Genomic DNA, 24,517 nt, shown 5'->3' on the forward strand with positions numbered 1-24,517 from the left:
AACTCTGTGTGTACAGGATATATATATATATATATATATATAATTTTATCTGTATATATGCATATATATACACACATATATATAATTATATATGTATAAATAATATATATAAATATAATTTTATATATATATACATATATACACATATATACATATATATACATATATATTGAACAGTATATGCATGATTATTTTATTGAGAGAAGCACGCAATATATTGTTTGTTGAGATTCAACTTCTTTTACTTGAAAAGCACAACATCACACTCCACATGGCCAGTATGCAGATACATTTAGCGTGTACACATTCGATCCTACGCGTGCCCTTTCCTCTTGAGTAGCTTTTTAAAAGCCAGCTTGAAATCGTCATTGAAGCTGGTGTACAGCAGTGGGTTGATGAGAGAGTTGATGTAGCCCAGCCAAGTCAGGAAGTCCGAGACGAGCGGCGACGGCCGCACAATCCGCAGGCCCACGAGCACCTCCTTCAGGAAGAAAGGCAGCCAGCAGACGATGAAGGCCCCAAGGATGAGGCCGAGGATGCGCGCTGCTTTCCTCTCGCGCGAGGTGCATATCTGGCTCTTCTCGTCCTGCGCGTCCGCCTCCGTCTCGAAGGACGGCACGCGGACGACGGCGGCGGCGGCGTTGAGTTTCTCCGTCGCCAGCGCGGGATCCGAGTTGGACAGCTCGGACACGCAGAACGTGTGCGAGACGCGGCAGCGGTCCACCGAGTTCTGGCTGCCCGCGCTGCGGCCGCTGAGGTGCCGGGAGGAGCCGCGCTTCTGGTACAGCGTCTTCGCCGCGTTGTAAATCCTGTAGTACAGGATGAGGATGACGACCATGGGGACGTAGAATGCCCCGACCGTGGAGTATATCGTGTATCCCAAGTGGTCGTGCTCGATGACGCACTGCTGGAGGCCGCCGCCGCCGCCTCGGCTGGGCCTCTGCCTCCAGAACAACGGCGGCATGGATATGAAGACGGAGATGACCCAGACCGTCCCCACCATGACGGCGGCGCGGCGGGCCGAGCGCTTGCGGGCGTACTCGACGGCCTTGGTGATGGCCCAGTACCGGTCCAGGGCGATAACGCACAGGTGCAGGATGGAGCAGGTGCAGCAGGTCATGTCCACGCTCAGCCACAGCTCGCACACCACCTGGCCCAGGGTCCAGGTCTCCGTGGTCATGTAGAGGATGCTGACGGGCATCACAAGCAGCGCCACCAGGAAGTCAGTGACGGCCAGGGAGCAGATGAGGTAGTTGGCCGGCAGGTGGAGCTTCCTGGTGGTGCAGATGGCGGCGATGACGGCGGCGTTGATCAGCGCGGTGAGGAGGGTGAGGAGGCCCAGGACGACCGCCGCGGCCGCCATGCCGTCCGTGAACGGGAACGCCCGCGGGTCGCCGCCGCCGAGCGGGACGGTGGTGCAGTTTGTGACGTTGGGTCCCGAGGCGCTCCTAAACGGGAAGCTTTCCATGTTCCTCCCCGGGCCCCGCCCACCTCCTCCTCGTCCTCCTCCTCTTCCTCCCTGGAATCACTCCCAGGGAGGCAATTCTCCCTCCTCCAGAGTCAAAGGTCAGTCTGAAACAACAAAAACAGGCAAACAGATACATGAGAGGCAGCTAAAGTGCAATCCAGGGAGCTTCAGGCCTTCAACACAATGCATGCTGGGATACTCTGCCATACTATGAGATGTGTGTTACTTTTCTTTAAATGTGTTTGGTGTGTGTTGGTCAGTCTAATGTGTGTGAAGTGGATGAATCCAAATGTTTTTGTTCGTGTTTAATGCCACAAAGAAAGAAAAAGAGTTGTTGAATGCAGAAAAGTGATCTATACATTTAATTTAATCATATATCTTATAGTATTTGTATATTAATATTAGTATTTGTCTTACTTTTGTTGCATTCCTTTCTTTCTTTGTGTTAATTCTCCAGAATATGAAGCCTTCCCCTTTGTGATTTTGTTTTTTTTACTAAAAACATCTGTTTCATTCTTTCTTTCTTTTTTAGATAAATAATAAATATTCAAAGAAATACTCATCACTTTTCAAACGCCAAGTTAAAAAAGTGCAAAATCAGAAGAATTTATTTATTTTAAGAGATGAGAGGACTTCTGCTCAGGGCTGTTAAACAGCTGGTATGTTACTAAGGGGTCGCAGAGAGGTCAGGAAGGCCGTTAAAAGAAATCAACGCCCTTTAAAAATCAATCAGAGCCATTGTAAAGATGCTAAAACTGATGTGATGAAGTCACGTCGCTCCGTTTGATCTGCTGATCTTTTGATGTGAGGCTCTTCTTCCAGCTTCACCTCAGAGGAAAGCTCAATGTGGAGCCTCTCTGCTCTCTGAGTAGTTAAATGGTCAGCGTTATCTTTGTTGTTCATTAGTGTGTCATGCGGGTGATGTGTAATCGATGCTAACGCCTCTGGCGGGGTCGTCAGTGCTGTCTCGAACAGATCGGTGCTCAAGGTCCTCTGATTAAGAGACAGATTTGATTAATGAGTAACGTCGGCCGAAGTTTTGTTGCCGTTCAAAAAGTCCAAATGGAGCAAAATGTCATTTATCATCACATCAAATCTTTACATTATGAATCTTACCGTACAGTTTGACTTTAAATTAACGCTCATGGCTAAAAAATCATATACCTTTTCCTAACTTAAGCACTATTACGTGAATGTAAAAGAGTTTTTGGTTAAGAAAAACACCACTTCATACAGATAACACTGTCGAAAATAAACAAAAACATATAAAACCAGAGTGGTAGTTTATTTGTGGGAATAAAGAAAGGAGGTTTACTGGACTACTCTTTCCTTAAGGAGAAAAGAAACAACTCAGGAGGCTGTTATCTGCTTATGCTGAGTCCTTTTCCACATTATTAAACAGAGACACAATGACTGGTTTTAAAGACAAGAAAAAGAAACATGAGAGAAAAACAAGAGGAAAATGTCCAGATTGTTTGTTTGTTGAGGCGTCTTTTAACCACCTTTTCCGGAAGTTAATGATTGCATTGAAAATCTGAACATTGATTATAAAATTAGGTTTATTAACATCTTAAAGGAATGTACCATAATATAAAAAAGTCCGAATTATGCATGACTTTGATTTAAATGAATAATAAATCCTCCTGCAGTACTCCTGCAGTTCCCCTAGGGGGACTCGCTCCACCGTTTGAGAACCACGGCTCTACCTGATGAACCAAAGGGCTAAAAATAGAAACACTACCGCGTCCTGCTGGAGGGGGATGAACACAGACCTGGCAACCCAACAATTAGTTTAGTGCTAAGTGCTGAGTTCCTGGTGCAGATCAAACCAAATCCAGGCTTTTCATCAGAGTCGAACACATTGATTATGCTAATCATCTCCACTAAATGTTGAAATAATCACGGAAGCGACACCTAAAGTGTCGGATCGATGAGAAGGTAGCTGTGAAAATGCAATGTGGCTTAAACGGGTGAGCGCGTTAATGTTTCCTCCGCAGGAACAGGACATGCTTCCTGGAGGCTTTTACTGTTTTACCGCTGTCGCATCACGGTGGCATTTTACACGCGCATGCTTTCGGCGACTCTGAAGCCATGTTGTTTATCACTCTGCTTTATGGGATTTATTAACAGAGATCATTATAAAACTCATCCTTCTGAGCTGCACGCCAAGGTTTAGTAGGGGTGGCTTCAGTTTTATTTATTCACAAGGCCCTTACTGTTTGTGGTTTTACCCCCTTTTGATGCTGCGTGGTTGTCTTTTAACGTAAACCCTCGTGGAGCACGATCAAATGATTGCATTATGCTTTTAATGAGCTCGGGAAATCCATAATTTATCACTGTGCAGTTGCAACATGGAGTGAAATGAAGCTCGCCTCATCCTCAGTTCAATTACAATGTTTAGTTTTATCCTGTATCACTTCCATGCAGAAAGGTGCTGCGTCGCCGGATTTTGAAAGAACACAACTGAAGCACTCGGTTGTGTGTGTGTGTGTGTGTGTGTATGTGTGTGTGCGTGTGTCTCGGTCAAACTGACACAGCAGCTTTATGTGAACAGTGTGTTCAGTGTTGAACCCGCTCGCTATACGCTTCCAGCAAAGGCAAAAGGGCCACGAGACGACCACAATAGGCCAGAGGTCAAAAGGTCACAGACCAAGAGTCAGTGGACGGCCAGAGAAAGATCAACGAGGACACGCCGGAGACACGGGATGCCATGTTAACCGAAACATGTTGTCATGTGACTGACTTCCATACTTTCGTTTCACACTTAGCCTTTTAAAAACCGACCCCCTCCAAGGGGGGAAGACTGAGCGATTGTTATATAAAACTATAAATCATAGCTTGTTTGATGAAAAAAAAAAACTAAACTGCTGTACTTGGATTTATTGAACACCATAAGTAATATACAAGTGAGATGTATGGTTTGGTACATGAGAAAACTCAAATAGCCCCAATTACCCCAATGGCCTCAATGACCCCAATGGACTCATTGGGGCCATTGAGGTTATTGGGGCTATTGAGGCCCAATGAGTCCTCGCCTGAATGTTCTCTGTACTTAATGCTCTATAACTTTGTTCTGCTTCACTTTATCAAAGTCAACCTTTGCAGAGAGAATGTTCACATGTTGTGTTTATGGTTTGTTAGAGTTGGACTTTACAGCTGCATCATTTCAAATAAATAATCATCCTGAAAGTAATTTTTTTTTTATAGTTGGACCTGAAATTTTTTCATTTCTTTCTGTGTCATCTTCATTTTCTCTGACCCAGTAACATATAGACTGATATTTACACATCTGAACAACATCCCACATGTGTACTATCTATTATAACACCAACATTATTAAACAGTCCTCGTGGTTGCAGAGATACACACTTTTTAGTTTGGGGATGACATTATCGAGGAAAGGGCCTAAAAATAAGTTGTCGTATTGATTATAAAAGTGTTGTTTTATGGCGCTGCACTCCACACTAAATACAAACGATTGAACACATAGTACCTGCAGCAGTGACCTGGTGCTTTCATTGCTTGACAGAGTTGAGAGACAGATGAGGAGAAGAAAAGAAAGCAGCTTCTCTGCTGAATCCGAGATGAGTCATCGGCGGTGATGTATCTCTCAAAATACAATTCAGCACGAGAGCCGTGCGGCTCCTGCTGTCTCTCTGCCGTAAAGACTGTCATTGTTAGAGTTTAAGACATGGGTCGAGTCCCAAAGCGCTCCTCCTCGTCCTCTTCCTCTTCCCCTCCTCCTCCTGTTTGTAACTTTGGGAGTGCAGGACTAAATGGAGGTTGAAGACACGAAGCCTTTCGGGACCATTTAATCCTCCGTAATGAAAATTGGACAGCTGTTATTGATGAAGTAGCGCTGTCATTATCTGAAGCAGTCTGAGCCCTCGATGACTCATTAAAACCTTCACACGCACCTCGTTTGAAGTCGCTGCCACTCAGACAAGTACTACTTTGATTAGAAAGTTATTATAAATGCTTCTTCTAGCTCAGAAGAGAAGAGAGGAGAAGGAGGAAGAGATGGTACGAGAGGATGAGCTGCTGGCTGATTTGATTAGATAACAAGGAAACGACAAGAGAGAGGGGGAGAACAAGACAAAGACGATAAAGAAGGGAGCAAAGAAAGCCACTTATCCTCATTCAACGGTTCCTACAATATCTTACAAAAAGTTACTCCTCATTTTTCGCTTCCTAAATTTATCTACATTCCACGATAACACAAGTTTGGTACTATACACATGTTTTAGCTCATGAATATAGTGATAGTATAGTTTCATAGTTTCATACCACACAGCCGCTCCTACCTTCGGTGGTGGGTATCCCCCGCTGTCGCCAGCTAGCGCTGCTGCTAGTTCCTCACTAGCTGCTGCTGCTAGTTCCTCACTAGCTGCTGCTGCTAGTTCCTCACTAGCTGCTGCTGCTAGTTCCTCACTAGCTGCTGCTGCTGCTGCTAGTTCCTCACTAGCTGCTGCTGCTAGTTCCTCGCTAGCTGCTGCTGCTAGTTCCTCGCTAGCTGCTGCTGCTGTTGCCCGTGTCCCCGCTGCCCGAGTCGGGCGTCGAGCCGGGGCTGGTCCCGCTACCTTCTGTGGTTGTCGGGGAGCTAGCAGGGAGCTAGCGAAGAGCTAGCAGCAGCTCTAGCAGCAGGCTACAGCGGGAACCTAGTGGGGACACCCACTGAAGGTCGTAGCGGCTCGTAACCCGACTTTCACGGCATTTATTAATATTAATAACGCGGGTGGCCCTTCCGTCCTCGAGGCCGTGGCCTCTCTTCTGTCACACGGCGGATCCCATGAGACACCCGGCGCTCTGAACACCAAACGTCCTGAGGGAGGAGATGTATAGCGAGTCTGTGTCTGAACCCTCGTCTCCCTCAGGAACCAGACACCCGAACGCCTCGAGACGGACACAAGAACGTATTAAAGGTGATACCGCTGTCTTGTTTTCTTTCTCGCTTAGGCGTTGAATTAGTACGCTTTAATTAATCATTAAAGTGGCTTTTACACGTTTAAAGTTTGGACAGTCCAAGATGAAAGTTGACGGATGGGACGGCAGCGTGGCTCGATCCTCGTTCATCAATCAGAAGCAGAGGTCTTAGATCACAGCCTGTCCACCGACGGCGGCTTTAGATTGATGGCAACACATCGTGAAGTGAATGACGGCTGTAAAGTATGTCACATGTACAGGGCTCTTCATTAAGAACATGTATGTGATGCCTTAAGGATAAATACAACATTTACGACATGCACTTTGCATTTTTGCACTTTCTTTATTGTTTAATTTTCTAAATGAATACGAGAATTCCTTGTATATATTGAGTATATCTATCTATCTATCTATCTATCTATCTATCTATCTATCTATCTATCTATCTATCTATCTAAAAAGGGTTAGAAGTAGTGATCTCAAGTGCAAGATGTTCAGTCCGCATTAATATCCATCACCTTATTGACCTAAATCAAAGTTCTCCTTTTGACGAAGCCGTTGGTAAGACTCATATCTATAGACCGTGCTTGAGGGGACAATGTGGCACACACATGACATAGAAGACCTGTGATGCCTTCAAGGACACCCCACTCACAGGATTTCTAATGCCTCCTACTATCGTGGTAATCGACAAAATTTCAGTACAATTATTTATCAATTTGGCAAATGCTAAATCACGTTAGCCTCCTTTGCTACATCACATTAGCCTCCTTTGCTACATTACATTAGCCTCCTTTGCACTACAAAGACAACTACATCTTCCTTAAAGCATTTTCCCCCAAGATACTTGCAAATTATGGATTCCATATGTAAGTATTCAACAGGACATGAATTTGACAGACAGCAAGAGCGCTCGTCTTACAACGTCACCGTATGGAGATAATTGCATCTCCTACCTGCGTAACACCACGCCATCAATACCGGTTTCGACACGAGGCCGGCCGGGAAAAGGAAATGGGTATAACATTACCAGATGACATACGGGAAGCAAGACCACGCCAGACACTGTCGTATACAATTTAAAATACTGCATTACTCCAGGGAGAAATACACATGAAACATCCTAAACACAGGTAAAGTGTCGTTTCTTATGGGGCGACTCTTCCTCGTAGCTTAGCGTCACGCCGCGGAGGCGTCCTTCTGGTTTGATGCATTCAACGTCATCTCAGGACGGACTAACACGCCGGTAAAACAACAGAAGTGCTATTAATTATCTTTGAAAGCAGAACAATAATAACCTCTTTTTACTGACTCATCGCAGGATAAAAAACAACTTTCACTTCAGAAGCTGCAGCAACTTCCTCCAAGATGTGTCTCTGTGAGCTAACTAGTGCAATACGCTGGGAATGGAGAGAGTTATATATACATATATAACTATATATATTCCTATATATAGTTATTTTCTCTATTTCGAACAGCGGGATGTTCGGCTCTTTACGTGGTTTTCCGTCATCAACATATCACAAGCAAAGTAACATTTCATTGTCTCTCAGAGGAGGAGAATCCTGTGTCCTCTTTCCTCACAACACAGTCTTCTTTAATGTAAATATACTGATAAACAGGTGCGTGTGACTGAGCACTTGAAGGCATCGTCGCTGTTAATTAAAACGTTACGCGACGTCTTCCAGCTTCTGTTTCAGTGAACGGACCTTTTACTTTTCCAATGCTGTATATACGTCTGGGGGCCGGTTTGGGGCGTGTAGGTCAATCCTTCACCTTCCTAATTTTTTCTCTGCATGTCGGTGACAGAAATAGCCGCTCGCCTACTCCGATCAATCCTCAAATAAATCAGAGCGGGCGAACCGCTAATCGGCGTTGACGCTGTTAATGGCCCGCATCCTGAGGTTCATTTGTATCAGTTAGGACTCATTTCATCAGTTCATCCCCGTATGCATGCTCTCCTGCAAGCGTAAAGATGCTGCTGGAGTAAAACGCAGCGATGCGAGCCTCTGACGGGACGCAACGACGGTAAAAATTCGGAGCGATACTTGAGGGACACTCGGCCTTAAATCACTGCAGAGTAGCCAGTCGCTCCTGCCGGTGAGGACCATTACTCAACTGTCACATCACCTGGAAAATGGATGACCTTTCCAAAGTGGAGATAGCAGGGGCTTAAAAAGGAATTTAACGTTATCATAAAAACTGCCAACGTTCCGGTGTATCTTAACCTTTAAACGGTCAGATTCCATCTTTTAAAGCTCGATAATGACTGAATTTCACAGCGCCGAAGGGACCGGGCGACACACATTAGTGGAGGGGAGGAGGAGACATGAATGCAGAGAGAGAGAGAGAGAGAAAGAGAGAGAGAGAGAGGTGCAAATTGAGAAGGTGAAGTCAGGAAGGTTTATCGCCAAAAAACGTGTTGAAATGACAAGAGAGAGTGGAGGCAGATGGCAGGATGAAAGGATGGGTCAATAGGATGTTTTGACATGCGGGTATTACTGATACTTCATCTTTATCAGAGAGGGAAAAGAGCACAATGCATCACAAGAGGAAGCAACGTGGCTCGACTGAAATGGAGAGAAATCACACGGCAAACGGGCGAGGGAGGGCTCTGCTCACACGGATCCATGAATCAATACTTTATAACGCACGATAAAGAAAGACTTAATGTCGCTGAGGTGATACAAGGGAAAATTGTGCAAATTTTTAATGCAGTTACGACCATCGAGTGACAGTTATGAAAAAAAGATGAATGTTTCTGAATAAAGAAAAACTTTCATTCCTACATTAACACATAAGATCATTAGCGAGAAGATCGGCAACAAGAGAACCAGAACCAGAAAAAGCAGTAAAATTAGAGTTTTTTTAAAGGGAGTCTGGTGCTCAGGGAAACACTACCGCTCACAGCCACAGGGGGCGCCAGAATCAACACAAAATAAAAGTTCCCTGTAGGTGAATACAGTAAAACATATATGCGTTTTTACTAGTCTGTATTCTTAATATTTCACGATATATTTATGTATTATTATTTAATATTATTTTTTACAATGTATAGTTAAAAATGAATACAATGTTTAATTGCTTCACTTCCAATCCATCTATCCAATCTAGAAAGTCAGAGCAGATTAATTAAACATGCAAAATGTGAGATTTATCTCCAGGCAGGAAACAGATTTTAATTGTTCTTTACAGCTGACGACAAGCAGCGTTATCAGGTTTTTAACGTAACAGAAGTTCACGCTCCACTTCACCGCCTCGTCACTCACTGGAGGTGCAAGTTTCCCCCGAAGCCACAGCTGAAGGGTCACCTTGAAAACCTTCAATACGAAGTGCAACCGCTTCAATTATGTCTGGTGGTCAGGAGAGAGAATGCAGCTATAACACATGAAGTGTAGACTTCTATACAACCAGAGGAGTCTCAATGTTCCTCTCAAGGTGCACCAGATGCATTTTTTTTAATTACAAAAGGTTTGAGAGAACATGCACTTAAGTTCCACCACAATCTCTCAAAGTCTGGTGTAAAACTCTGTATTACGTCATCCAAAAGCCGGGTGCTCGATCCCTAAGTGCTAAAAAAAGAATCTACTAATGCAGCTTCAAAGTGTAGAAACAGCACGCTCCTTCCTGTTGCATTGCGCCGGCACTTAAATCCACAAAGCAGGAAAGATTTATTGAAAGAAAACATCAATTTTGGAGTCCACGATATAACCATCCATTCTTTACTCTGAAAGCAAATTGACTCTCAAATCTATGGAAGTCCATTTCCGCCACACACAAAAAAAATAAAATAAAATAAAAAATTTGTGACAAATAAATAAATCAATGGATAAAAATAAAATTAGGGACAAAAAATACATAAAAAAATTTGAAAAAAAAAAAAATTAGGACCCAAAAAAAAAAAAAAAAAATTAGGACCAAAAAATAAATAAATAAATAAACGGAAAAAAAATACTTTGTTTTTTAGTCTTTTTTTTTTTTTGTCTTAATTTTTTTTTTGGTCCTAATTTTTTTGTTGTGTGTGGCGGGAATGGGCTTCCATAGATCCACCGCTAGTAGTTTGAAAGTAACACAATCGTTTGTAGTTTTTTTTTCATATGGTGTGCTTCTAAATTTGTCCCTCCAGCACACCGTACTGCTGTCTGTGGGACGAGTAACGTCACTCACTTGTTCAATGTGCCGCTCAGACGTTGAGTGACAGTCTCTTTCAGGGTGAACCCCCCCCCCCCCCCCCTCTTTCGCTTTGTTTTTGGTGTGACAGGAACAAGTTTCCAGGTGTCGAGTGTGATTTGCAGCCAGCTGTATTTCCTGTTTGTCATGACGTCATAAACAACATCAGCACAAAGGAACTGAGCGAGAGGTTTTTACGACTCGGGAGGCACACAGCTGCCCTTCCTGCTGCTCTTGACTGCGCACACACACACGCACGCACACGCACGCACGCGCACGCGCGCGCATGCTGCAGCGTCTATCATGTGGAGCATCAGCAGCGCTGCGTCTCCTCCGGTGTTCGCTGCGGCTAATTTTAGGTTCGATTCCACAATCTCGCGTCTCTCTTTGTCGTCTTTTGTTCGGGCTCCCGGCGCGCAGCTGCTGGGGAAGTTTCCAGATCTCAAAAACAGGCTTTTGTTTTTTTATAAATAATAAAAAAAAGAGAATTAAAAGATTCATTTTTATGGAGATTCCAACATTAAAAAAAACTATTTTGGTTTAAAAAAAAGAAAAACGTTCTTCATCATGGGAAATGCTAAATCGCGGAAGATGACCCGTTAACTATATGTAGATATAAATTTCCTAAGCTAAAAAAACATAATGATGTTAATTTCGGTCGTTACAACATTATAAATATTATATTTAATATGTGCCAATAAGCCCCCTAAATGTGGCACACTGTCCCTTTAAGTGTCTTTAGACAAAGAGAAGCAACAAATGATGAGCTGAGATAAATGTGACGATCGCTGAGCTTCAGAACAATGGACAGAGCTGTGTGTGTGTGTGTGTGTGTGTGTGTGTGTGTGTGTGTGTGTGTGTGTGTGTGTGTGTGTGTGTGTGTGTGTGTGTGTGTGTGTGTGTGTGTGTGTGTGTCGCTGTCCAAAGTCCTGAACTAGACAGAGAGGATCTCTTTAAAACATGTTTCAGCCTGCTTGTTTTTTGTTGTTGTTGTAAATAATAATTCTATTTCTCACATCGTAACACTTTAAACTACTAATACTTGTAAAAAAGTTATATTTTCAGGCTATGTGATGACAATATTGGGAGAAACCAATCATTTAAATGTAGAATCGGACCCCGTAGAGGATGAATGGAATGATCCTTCGATTGGACGATGAGGTCGTCAGTCAGATTTGCATTCATGTAATCTAATATGTACTTTGGCTTTAGGGGTTTACTTTCCCTTTAAGGAGGTGATGCTAATGCTACGTTCACACCAAAAGCGACTTTACTCGCTGGACTTTACGTTGCCTTTCTGCCTTCAGCTACACATCACCATCGACTAGTGTCATTAATATCACTTGTTTTCACAACGTTTGCTGCTGTAATCTTGACATTTCCTCAGTAATAAAAGGCGTATCTAATCTAATCTAATTTAATAGGTCGGAGAAACAACTGAAGTTGTGAACAAACAGCAGTTTATTAACCGTGACGAGTTCATTTTATAATAAGGGCAATAAATAAAATGTTAATCGCAAACTCGTTGATACAGTGATGAGCTCGACTGTCACACACACACACACACACACACACACACACACACACACACACACACACACACACACACACACACACACACACCAAACGGTGCGTTCAGGGAGCAGAGTGACTCACGGGAAGCAGAGAGTCGTGGGGGACGCCGGCGGCCGCCTGTCTGTCATCGACGAGGCGTTCAATGGCGCCTCGCAAAGAGGACACTATTGATTTGATGTCCTTGATCGGTAAGATTGGGAGACAGGTAGCGCTGCTCTCGCCGGCAACGCAACATCCCTCACTAACACCTGGTTCAGCAACCAGCAATCACAGGACATGACATGCGGTCAATGGCAAAGTATTTATAATAATCAGCTCTTATTCTTGTTTCTCTTCATCCGTATTGGTGCCTTCCATGAAAACAGTTATTTGCTGTATACCTTTCTTATCTTTTCCTATTAAATATGTGCACATTTCTTATGCATTTCTAGAAGAGAAATCTGAAAATTGGATAAAAAAACGTTTTAATTGGAGGGAATTTCAAAATAAATGTCAAAAGACATAAAAACAAAACAAAAGGAAATAATCTTTTAGTAACAAAATGTGATATAAATGAGGCCGTGAATGATATAATGAACAAACACCTTCAGAATATCGAAAGTAGGTAAGTTTGGTGTGTGTATAAGAGCTCCTGAAGTGGAGAAAAACACTTTAAATATATGTTTTGAGAGATTCCAAACATTTCAAAGACGCTCCAGATGAATGGGGTAAAACTTTGACTCTAATTCATTCTGTTTCCTCCTCACAAAAAACACTGAGAGCCTGTGACTCTCTCTCTAAATGTAAATTTAACTTTAAAGGCCACAACGTCTTTGTCTGCACGGCGACAAAAGCCCCAGATGCTGCAACGCTGCAGTGTGAACTTCTCAGACCTGTCGGGAGAAACCTTCTTGTTGCACCCAGTAAAAAAAAAAAGAGTCTATGAATAGTTTTAAAAAGGAGCAGAACAGTAGAGTGAAGGTAAGAAGTGGACGTCGCCATCGTGACCTGATGGTTTGTGGCCTCGAGTTCAGCATCTTGACTCTGTAACATGTTTAGAATTTATATGAGGCGACCGATACGGCTCTGGTAGCCACCTGTCAATCACCTTGTAGCCCCGCCCCTAAAGCGTCCCCTGCTTTATGGTCTGTTTGACTCTAACAGACCATAATGTACTGAATAAACATCACGCTGTATAGAAGAAGACTAGAAACTAGAGATTGAGACTTAAACTCATGTTCACAATGTTTACTGAGGGAATACGTCAAGAGAGAAGTAGAGTCACTTATATAGACTTCTATACAACCAGAGGAGTCGCCCCCTGGTGGTCAGGAGAGAGAATGCAGCTTTAACACATGAAGCATAGACTTCTATACAACCAGAGGAGTCGCCCCCTGGTGGTCAGGAGAGAGAATGCAGCTTCAACACATGAAGCATAGACTTCTATACAACCAGAGGAGTCGCCCCCTGGTGGTCAGGAGAGAGAATGCAGCTTTAACACATGAAGCATAGACTTCTATACAACCAGAGGAGTCGCCCCCTGGTGGTCAGGAGAGAGAATGCAGCTTTAACACATGAAGCATAGACTTCTATACAACCAGAGGAGTCGCCCCCCCTGGTGGTCAGGAGAGAGAATGCAGCTTTAACACATGAAGCATAGACTTCTATACAACCAGAGGAGTCGCCCCCTGGTGGTCAGGAGAGAGAATGCAGCTTTAACACATGAAGCATAGACTTCTATACAACCAGAGGAGTCGCCCCCCTGGTGGTCAGGAGAGAGAATGCAGCTTTAACACATGAAGCATAGACTTCTATACAACCAGAGGAGTCGCCCCCTGGTGGTCAGGAGAGAGAATGCAGGTTTTTAGGCCAAGTTTCATGTTTCGAGCTCCGTGTTGGGGCTTAAACACTAAACATGAATAAAATAAGTATTTCATTAATTTAGTCTTAACAGGTCAGAAGGTCAAAGTCTCAAGTATTGTAATATTTTCTCTGGGCTTCTAAACTTTTTTAATATTTGACATTTTGAAGTATTCCAACGTAATCCAAAGTATGTAGGAAACTACTTCATTTTCAGTTTAATAACCAAACGCTGGAACTGTGTTCCCTCACTCGTGTGTGTGTGTGTGTGTGTGTGTGTGTGTGTGTGTGTGTGTGTGTGACTGCACGTCAGATTATGGAGACCACGGCTCTGCTTCTGTCTCTCTGCAGGTGTCATAATTCGTCTCACATTTCCTGCAAAGTGAAAAATGATCGAAAACAAAATGCGACGCGGTCACTGTGACACGGTGATGCCGGAAGAGAGAAATCCAAACTAGAGAAATGTGGAACTTTTAGAGGGAAGTTTTGAGCTATAGACCATTTCTATGTTGATTGCGCAACAATTTCTGCAAATATTAAATATTATATATTGTACATTATACGTATAATGGATTGCATCGTTACCCAGTTCTAGAAAGGAAATATGAGAACATTTAGAACAAATAAAACCAATCACAAATCAGTACTGTGTGTGTGTGTGTGTGTGTGTGTGTGTGTGTGTGTGTGTGTGTGTGTGTGTGTGTTCAGTATCACAGTATTTGCTGGCTATTTTAATACCGCTTGTTAATTAAGCGCAGGTTGTAAAGTAAGAAGCGTATGTGACTCAGCACCGGCTCAGATTGACCCACAAAGAAACCTGATATTTGTTCTCTTGATAAGAAGACAAAATATAATTGTAATAATAATAACAAAGGAATAATTGGTGGTGAAATTCTAAACCATAAACTTGTTGCAGCTCTCTCGGCGAGCTGTGAATAAAACATGGACATAATAAATCCGGTGAACACGTTAGCAACATTAGCATTCATCACGAGCAACCACGTATGTGGTGATAAATTATTAATCATACACACCACGAGTGACACTTTACACTCATTTCATCCATTTACAAAACCGTGACCAGCGAGGTCGCCGTCTTCTTTTGGACTCCTTTGACTCTGTCTTCGTGGTATTTGATGATTCTGGTACCACTTCGTTTCACGCTGTTTACCCGCTTTTTTTTTCTCAGTGACCTGCTTGCAATCCTTGTTCCTGACCTCGTTTCCTGCACCTTAAAATGCAATTACATCGCTACCGCCTGGATGTGAATGAACTTTTCCTTTTGCTCTGCAGAGCTCCGGTCCTTTTGTCTCGTCCGCGATGGTGGAGGCACACATCCCGTCCCGGGGCTGCGTCGAAGTTCTCGTAACGGCGCCGAAAGGACCTTTACGATCGCTATCGGTCATCTAGGACGGGTTTTCTGTTCGTGCTCTTCTGCATCTCGAGTGGTGGGAAGAAGCCGTTTGTCACTTTGACGGATTGCGAGATGGAAATTGTATTCGTAAGAGGGAGGAGGGCTCTGCTAATGTCAAAGAAGATGATGCAGAATGAACCGTTAAAGCTAAATGTAGTGATACATATTGTCATTGTGCAATGAACAAGAAAACTACCCTCCTTACATGTAGTGTGCGACACATCTTCTCCCTCCATTGTGGTATAAAAACACACTTCAGTGAAGCCGGAATAAGCCGAATACTCCCTTTGCTGTCTCCCACTCCTCAAGCAGAGAGCTCTTGGTCACGTGGAAGCGCATGGAGGATCCCCAAAGGCCGATTTTAAGGAGAGCGATAGCTTCAGGAAGAAGGGCCACCAGCTTCAGATGTTTTCCTTTCTCAAAGAAGGAAAGTACGACTAGTAGTTGTTAAAAAATAGTTGTGGTTTTCTCTTTATTTTCATGTTTTAGTTGTTTTCCATTTAGAAATAGGTTTGGGAGAAGAAAACCATCCAAACGTGATTGCATATTTACCAAAAGGACTTCAATATGTTAGAAGGTACTGCAAGAGCAGTTTTATCAGTCTATAACAAGTCCCAGTTTAATCCTGAGACCTCCATATGACCTTAAACAAGACCATCAGAGGGAAGATTGACCGTTTCTAATAAGTAACGCTCGTCATCGGTGCCACCGAGTCTGATCCCGGTGACATCATCAACAGAAACTCCTTCAGCTCAGACTCCAGCAGAGACCGAGGACGTACCGCCAGGACCAGGACTGAGAGAGACAACAGACCGTCAGACCCTGCTGCAGTAAAATAAGACGTTTTCTAAAGGGACCCTGGTGCTCGTGGACACACTACCGCTTTCGCCCACAGGGGCCGCCAGAAACAACACAAAATGAAAGTTCCCTCCAGTGACTTTAAGGTTGGAGGAACATCCTGGTTTGGGTTGAAACTCCCTGATGAGGGTAATGGGACCTACTTTCTCGGCCACGGTCGTGGAAAGTCAGGATGGTTGAAAGAAACCGAAAGTCTGCAGATTTTGTCCCCTCTATGACATCATCGCTCGCTCCTTCGCTCTCGTTAAAATGACTGAAAGAAACGAGAAGTCTTTGTCTCTCGAACATGACGGTCTGCTGTGAGCAGGTTCATTGACTGGGAAACAAAGTAAGTGAAGAGGAAGTGAAGACACACACACACACACACACACACACACACACACACACACACACACACACACACACACACACACACACACACAATGCACCAACTCTCCATTAATTCATGCAGCACTACAGAATCTACCAAATCATCAGAATGGAACATTTAGTTTGACTTTCTTCTCAGTCTGACACGATCCACACACACACACACACTCACACACACACACACGCACACAGACAAACACACACACACACTCAGAATACGTCCAATCTAACTGACACATCTCTGTGGTGGTTAATCACCGCCTGGCTGGACAGCAAGAGGATCCTACGTTCTTTCCAATCCAGCAGATATTCTCTTGATGGCGCGCGCATCAGAAATGTCAGCTGCAGACAGATTAAACAATAGGCATTGTTCTCGGAGAAACAATGCTTTCCTTAATAATTGGCATCGCTTCAACGTGGTGTCGTTTAAACACGGAGCACCCTGAGGTCACGTCCATGCGTCCTCTTCTCTGGACATTTGGGGAGTTTGAGTGCTACAATGAAAGAAAAGAAAAATGTATTTGGCTGATGAATTTCTTTGTAATCAGATGTACGTTGAGCCGGACTTGGAGTCGTGACATCACGGTGCCTGAATTCCCCAAAACAGACTTGGCTGCATCCTGTGATTCATTTCATTTTTTTTGTTAATCTATCATTTGATCTTTAACGTGAATGAAGTCGTCTCTTACATGTCGGATCGCAGTATAGACTAGTGTCGAAAGTGAAAGCTTAAAAAGGCTTCTGTTGTCTGAACAATCCCCCCCAAAAAATACAGAATAATATTCCATATAGCCTGAAACTTGCATTCTCAAACAAGGTGGGGATGGCCAAAAACCAAGATGGCGACGGCCAAAAACCAAGATAGCGACGGCCAAAAACCAAGATGGCGACGGCCAAAAACCAAGATAGCGACGGCCAAAAACAGAGATGGCCAAGCAAAAACAAGATGGCGACGGCCAAAAACCAAGATGGCCAAGAAAAACCAAGATGGCAACGAACAAAAACCAAGATGGTGACGGCCAAAAACCAACATGGCGACGAACTCGAGTCTTCGAAACGTGCAAGATGCCACAAATGACTACGCCCACTTTCTATGCACACTTTTTTTCCAATTGTACAGGTCATTGCCTCATTAATTAAATTGAACGATTAACAGTTTTTGTTTCAGAAGCCCAAAGCTCTGAATGTGATCAATTATATACTTTAAAACTGCAGAATGCTATTTATTAAATCTATTTAATTAAAACATGTAATCTCATATTTCGTCACAATAAGAAGAAGCCCTAAAAGACTGAGAATATATATTGCATCTACAGAACAAAACATCAAGGGCAGCTGATGGAGGCAGGCTTGTTTTATGAACTATATGTGCAGACACACACACACACACACACACACAGACAGGGCACCTGTGGCAACACATGCACACCCTATTACACCGCATGCCCCTCGACCAGCTCCAAGTTTAGTACAAACTCACCATTACGTGTTGTCATCTGTAATCCCGCGTGTTGGAGGAAGCTGTTTGCTCCTGTTGCACAAAGCTGCAGTGTCTTTTCTTCTTCGCAGCTCTCGTCACGTGATGCACGAGCACAGTAAACACATGAATAAACTTATGACGTAATCAGCAGGAACGAGTCACCTGTCATCCGTCCATCAGACGTTCAGTCCATCAGTCCGTGGAGAGAGAGAGAAACAGGAGAGGTCCGCGCGGCGGCGCGCAGCGGCTGCTGTGCGTCTCCGCTCCTGCTGCGGCTGCCGCGACACGCTGCTGCTGCCTTCAGGGGACGTGGGGAAAGTTGTAAATATGACTCTTGCGCGCACTACACACACCTCAATGCAATTCAGTCCATGAGGGGATGTTTGTTAGATGAATGAGCGCATCAATGCTGCAAACCGGTCTGTGCAGCAGCCTCAGGTTTAGAGTATCATGTCATAGCCTGACCACCAGGGGGCGACTCCTCTGGTTGTATAGAAGTCTGTGCTTCATGTGTTGAAGCTGCATTCTCTCTCCTGACCACCAGGGGGCGACTCCTCTGGTTGTATAGAAGTCTATGCTTCATGTGTTAAAGCTGCATTCTCTCTCCTGACCACCAGGGGGGCGACTCCTCTGGTTGTATAGAAGTCTATGCTTCATGTGTTAAAGCTGCATTCTCTCTCCTGACCACCAGGGGGCGACTCCTCTGGTTGTATAGAAGTCTATGCTTCATGTGTTAAAGCTGCATTCTCTCTCCTGACCACCAGGGGGGCGACTCCTCTGGTTGTATAGAAGTCTATGCTTCATGTGTTAAAGCTGCATTCTCTCTCCTGACCACCAGGGGGCGACTCCTCTGGTTGTATAGAAGTCTATGCTTCATGTGTTAAAGCTGCATTCTCTCTCCTGACCACCAGGGGGCGACTCCTCTGGTTGTATAGAAGTCTCTTGTGTTAAAGAAGTCTCTTTAACACATGAGAGAAGTCTCTCTCATGTGTTAAAGCTGCATTCTCTCTCCTGACCAGCAGGGGGCGACTCCTCTGGTTGTATAGAAGTCTATGCTTCATGTGTTAAAGCTGCATTCTCTCTCCTGACCACCAGGGGGGCGACTCCTCTGGTTGTATAGAAGTCTATGCTTCATGTGTTAAAGCTGCATTCTCTCTCCTGACCACCAGGGGGCGACTCCTCTGGTTGTATAGAAGTCTATGCTTCATGTGTTAAAGCTGCATTCTCTCTCCTGACCACCAGGGGGCGACTCCTCTGGTTGTATAGAAGTCTATGCTTCATGTGTTAAAGCTGCATTCTCTCTCCTGACCACCAGGGGGGCGACTCCTCTGGTTCCAATTTAAATCAACACCAGCTCCAAAAGTCGTCATGTTTTCACAATTCGTCTCCCTTCATCCTGCCGCTTCACTTCTCATGATAAAATGAAGCGGCAAATCAAGTCTCAGGAGGTGATGTTTAATAAAAACAAAGGGAACAGAGAACAACGCGATGCTGACGCGCTGTCTGGCGGCCGTCGCTCACGTGGACGTCTGACTCGCCGCTCGTCCACAGACAGCAGTGATGACGTGTAGATGTGAGAAGCTGGGTGGGAATAATCTGCTTTATATGTTTTGAATTTGTGCTGCAATGCAGTTTCAGGCTTTAAAGAATAGACATTGACTGATGTTACATTATTTATTCTACAGAAAATTTCAGCATTTTACAACAAAAAAACTTTCTCAACAGTTGAGGCAAATATTTTCACTTTCCATTCTTGCTGCTGATTTGACTCTTTTGTTCCCTTCTCACATATTTCACGGCGACTTTTTTCTCCTGACTTCTATATGATGTGACTTGAAATGTAACATACTACAGTACAAGACCAAAAAATATGATTTTCTTAATAAGCAATAAAAAACTACGGCAGTAAAAGTCTTGATTTACTCCGACAGCCTCATGATTCTGCCTCTCGTGGCTCTCGTCCTCCCCGTGCGTTCATTCTGTTCTTCCTACATTTATAAATTGGTCACCTTGACTGTAATTTCCTGGGGAAGGGTGGACACACACACACACACACACACACACACACACACACACACATGCTAAGATTTCTTCCGTGTTAAAAGTTTTCCTTATTCGATTCACCGGCAAATGTGTTATTGGGGTTATTGTGGCCACACAAATAGAGTTTGCAGCGAAAGGAACGTGTGCTTTAAAAAAAAGCACCTCTCACACTGCTGCAGCTACTGGGACATCATGCCCGACACACACACACACACACACACACACACACACACACACACACACACACACACCCTTCCGGCCGCCCGTCTGTCACTTGCTCTCAGGTGTGGAGTTGTGCGTCCAGGTGAACCTTCAGGGTTTACTGGAGCAAAACCAATTAACTGCAACTTGTATAGTCACCTCTCAGGAGGATCTGCAGGGTGGTCGTTAAGCTTTAACATGATTATATATATATATATATATATATATATATATATATATATATATATATATATATATATATATATATATATATATATATATATATATATATATACATTATTGTCTCCTGTTTCTTTTATATGTATGTGTGGTGTATGTATGTATGTATGTATGTATGTATGTATGTATGTATGTGTATGTATATATGTATGAATATGTATATGTATATATATATATATATATATATATATATGTGTGTGTGTGTGTATATATATGTATATATGTGTGTGTATACATGCGTATGTGTCTGTATATATATATACATATATATATATATATATATATATAATCATGTATATATACATATATATATATATATATATATACATATATATATATATATATATATATGTGTGTGTGTGTGTGTAGTACAATGTGCACGTGTGTAATGCAGTGTGTATGGGTGTAAAATGCAGTGTGTATGTGTGTAATGCAGTGTGTGTAATGCAGTGTGTACGTGTGTGTATTTCATAGCATCACAATACCAGCAGCAGTCCTGAGTGTGTACTTCACTTCCTGCATCACTAAAGATCTTTCAAGTAATATTTTATTAATAATCTGTGTGTTAACAATCCTAAAGCTCGTTAAAGTGACATTTCTTCACGCGTTGGCTCCCTCTCATTCCCCTGAAGGCCTCGTCACGTTCAGATAAATATTCTCTCACAACCACTTCCAGCAGCTCTGTGATCTGCACGCCGTCAAGTTAAGTCCTGTAGTTATTGTAACGAGCCTGAAGAGCTTTGATGAGCTTGAAGATCATGTTCAGTCGGAGGCCGAAGAAACTCATCAACACCCTCGGTGTCGGAGGCCCAGCAGGACGCTGCGCGGCACCGAGACGACTTCATCTCTTTCCAAGCGTTTAGCAAATGTCACACACTGAAGTCTCGTGCGGTGACAAAGGCGACAATAAAACGGAGAGCGCCGTTTTCATTACAGGCTCCACTGCAGCTCTGAGGCTGCTGGACAGACCGACGGGACGGTTGCTGAGGATATGAAGGCGACACCGAGGGGACAGACTCTGACGCTTTAGGCTTCTTGGATACATCGATGGATAAATAATTTATTCATCTCCAGGGGGGTTAGTCACAGAGTAAACTAAAAATGTGGGCTCTGGGGTTCCTGTAGCTCTTTGTTCCCCGTGTTCAGGAAGTCGTATGAACCCCAAATGAGTTCTAATACTTGTGTTACTTTATGATTTTTTTCAGAATCTTTTTGTGAAAAAATGTATATTTTCCAAAAAGAAAATCACTTTTATATCATATTCTGATCACAACTACGAGCATCCACTATGATATGAACCAGATTCCTGTTTGATTCAGGGCCTTTTTTTTCTGGAAAGCATCAAAATCGGCAACGAAAATCACAATAAAACAACACATTGGCCTGTTAGGAAAGAGTTTCAGTCAAAAATGTCCTTATGTCCTCATAAATCCTCTATTAGTACCTGTAAAGTCACAAAACGGCTGCAGTATGACTATTTTGAAGGCAGAGGCTTCCCTGAAGGATGTTTCTGCTTCCAGGTCGTAGAGCACCAGCAGAAGCTCCAGAACATTTAAAGCCGTAACGTGCAAAAAAAATCCAACAATGTTTCCCCATAGAACAAGAAACTTCTCTATTTTTGAACCGAACAACACGCTTGTTTAACTGAAACACCTTCTCAATATGTCAAAGCTTTTGTTTTGCAGTGATTGTTGTTGCAGATTCTGATTCCTCAGGTCATAACCTCTCCAGGAAGGTGTGTTATTAGTATGTGGGATGTTGTTAAGGCCGTGAATCATGGAGGTGGAAAAACCAGGGGACCACTGGAGGACGGCTTTTTGCAGATAACCATGCTGGATGTCATAAAATATGTTACAGAAAGAAAAATCAGAAAAATCATATAAAATAACACAAGTATTAGAACTCATTTGGGGTTCATGGGGCCACTTGAACACGAGGAACAGAGGTACAGACCCCAATTGAGGCACCAATTGGAACCGATTCCTGCATGTTTGAGGACCGCTTTAAAAATACAGAAGGATCTTGCTGTGAAGCACCAGGTTCTCCCCACCGCAAAGGACTAATATAAAGACATATATAATCTTATAAAACCTCCCATTGGAGCTGTTTCTTCTCACTCTCTGTACCCAGAATCCCCCCCCCCCCCGCTCCCCCGGGGAGATGATGTCGCTTCTGAACCGACAGGTCAGAGGGTTGCTCGTATTGCACTTGTATATATATATATATATATATATATATATATATATATATATATATATATATATATATATATATATATATATATGTAATGTTCCTTTAGCCGAACTCGCTGCAATCATTTTTCCCCGAGGGGCTCAGTGGTGCAGCTTGAGTTACCATGGTGATGTAACTGCATGAAAGTGAGCCACTGTAGAGAAAGAGAAATGGCAAAAAAAGTTAAGTCAACAAATGTGGGTTCATGAGATTCTTCTGGCCAAGCAATCACTATTGATCCACAAACCCTGGGGCCAGCCGTGTGTGTGTGTGTGTATATATATATAACGACTTTCAGCTGTCTTGTTCAGGTACGCGGGTCCACAAAACACCGCGAGTACGAAACCAGCCAGAAAAGGCTCCACCTCCGGCCTCTGTGGAGTCATTCGAGGCCTCCGCGCTGATGAAGCGATCCGGACCGCTGCTGGAGTGTGAAACCCGTCGACTGCACGGGGAGAGGAGAGCGAGCGAGGTAATTGGAGAAATAAAGACGCGTCGGCCGCCCCGCCGTCTACCCGTCTGTCCCCGCGCCCCAAAGGACGGCGCCGCCGTCGACAAACAACATCCGAGCGGTCGGATTAAACTCCCGAAAGGTCTACGAATTCTTTTTAATCATCATTTCGCGTCATCCGTCTTCTGGGTCATATATATATATATATATGTGTGTGTGTGTGTGTTGTCGGTCGTTATGCACACACGCTCGTATAGTTTCCCAGCCAATAACCGACTGCATGTGCAGCGCTTGCAGTTGAAGTGAAACGCCGAAACTGAAGTCGGTTGTGAAATGGATGAGGTTCTTCTCGCTGGAAACCCCTCAGCGTGAAGGACGTCGCGTCATTACCGCGAGCGCCACCCCCTCGCCGTCCTCTTGTCCGTGATGCTCTGTATTGATTGCGCCGCGGTGGATGCAGACAGGTGGTCAAATTGGCTTCTGGGGGGGTTGGAAGGGATTTCAGGGTCAAGGTGACGGAGGCACTGGGAGGCGGCTGTTGGTTTCCGTTACACAGCACCGCTGCGCGTCCTCCCCTTGCTAGCTCTTTTTGTTCCACCTGCATGACGACTGAGTATATCGAACATGTCTGTGTAGCGTTTATCTTATCGGGGAACAAGGTCCCTGAAGCGCTGAAGGTCAGCTGAGGCCCTCCAGCTCCTTCAAATGCAGATTGAAGACTTTTCTGTTTGCTGTGGCCTTTTCGCGGGGACTCCTCTGGTTGTATAGAAGTCTATGCTTCATGTGTTACAGCTGCATTCTCTCGCCTGACCACCAGGGGGCGACTCCTCTGGTTGTATAGAAGTCTATGCTTCATGTGTTACAGCTGCATTCTCTCGCCTGACCACCAGGGGGCGACGCCTCTGTTTGCATAGAAGTCAATATAAATAACTCTACTTAAGGGCGGGGCTACTGTGATTGACAGATTGCCAACTCAACCCAGTCCACCAACAGAGTCCAGTAGAGGGAGCAGCTTGTGTGAGTTAGAACAAAGCGTATAATTTAGTCATCTCTGCGTCACATGTAGAGACACACTGCATAAGCAGGGAACCCCTTTCATTAATCATGTGTTAACTGTAATTAAGCATGAACTAATTAATATGCATATTTATAGTCACTTTTTAATCGTGCTCGTGACAATCGTGTGTGCATTGTCAAAGCTTGCTCGCATGATTTATTCAGTCCAGAGCGCTGGCTGAGCCTCACTGTGTGGGT

The 24,517-nt window shown here is 43.8% G+C and overlaps 1 protein-coding gene across 1 annotated transcript; it reads right to left on the reverse strand.

The window, feature by feature from the left end:
- Positions 1–313: 313 nt before the first annotated feature.
- LOC137785737 (5-hydroxytryptamine receptor 1E) lies at positions 314–18,244 on the reverse strand. Its single transcript, XM_068577204.1, has 2 exons — positions 18,097–18,244; positions 314–1,572 (listed from the first exon to the last, which is right to left on the reverse strand). Exon 2 carries the CDS (start codon positions 1,466–1,468, stop codon positions 314–316), a length of 1,155 nt encoding a protein of 384 aa, XP_068433305.1. The 5' UTR covers positions 1,469–1,572; positions 18,097–18,244.
- Positions 18,245–24,517: the final 6,273 nt, after the last annotated feature.

The sequence above is a fragment of the Clinocottus analis genome, unplaced genomic scaffold (genome assembly GCF_023055335.1).
Source record: "Clinocottus analis isolate CAN_PGR_092001 unplaced genomic scaffold, fCliAna1.0.p SCAF_15, whole genome shotgun sequence".
In the NCBI taxonomy this organism is placed as follows: domain Eukaryota; kingdom Metazoa; phylum Chordata; class Actinopteri; order Perciformes; family Cottidae; genus Clinocottus; species Clinocottus analis.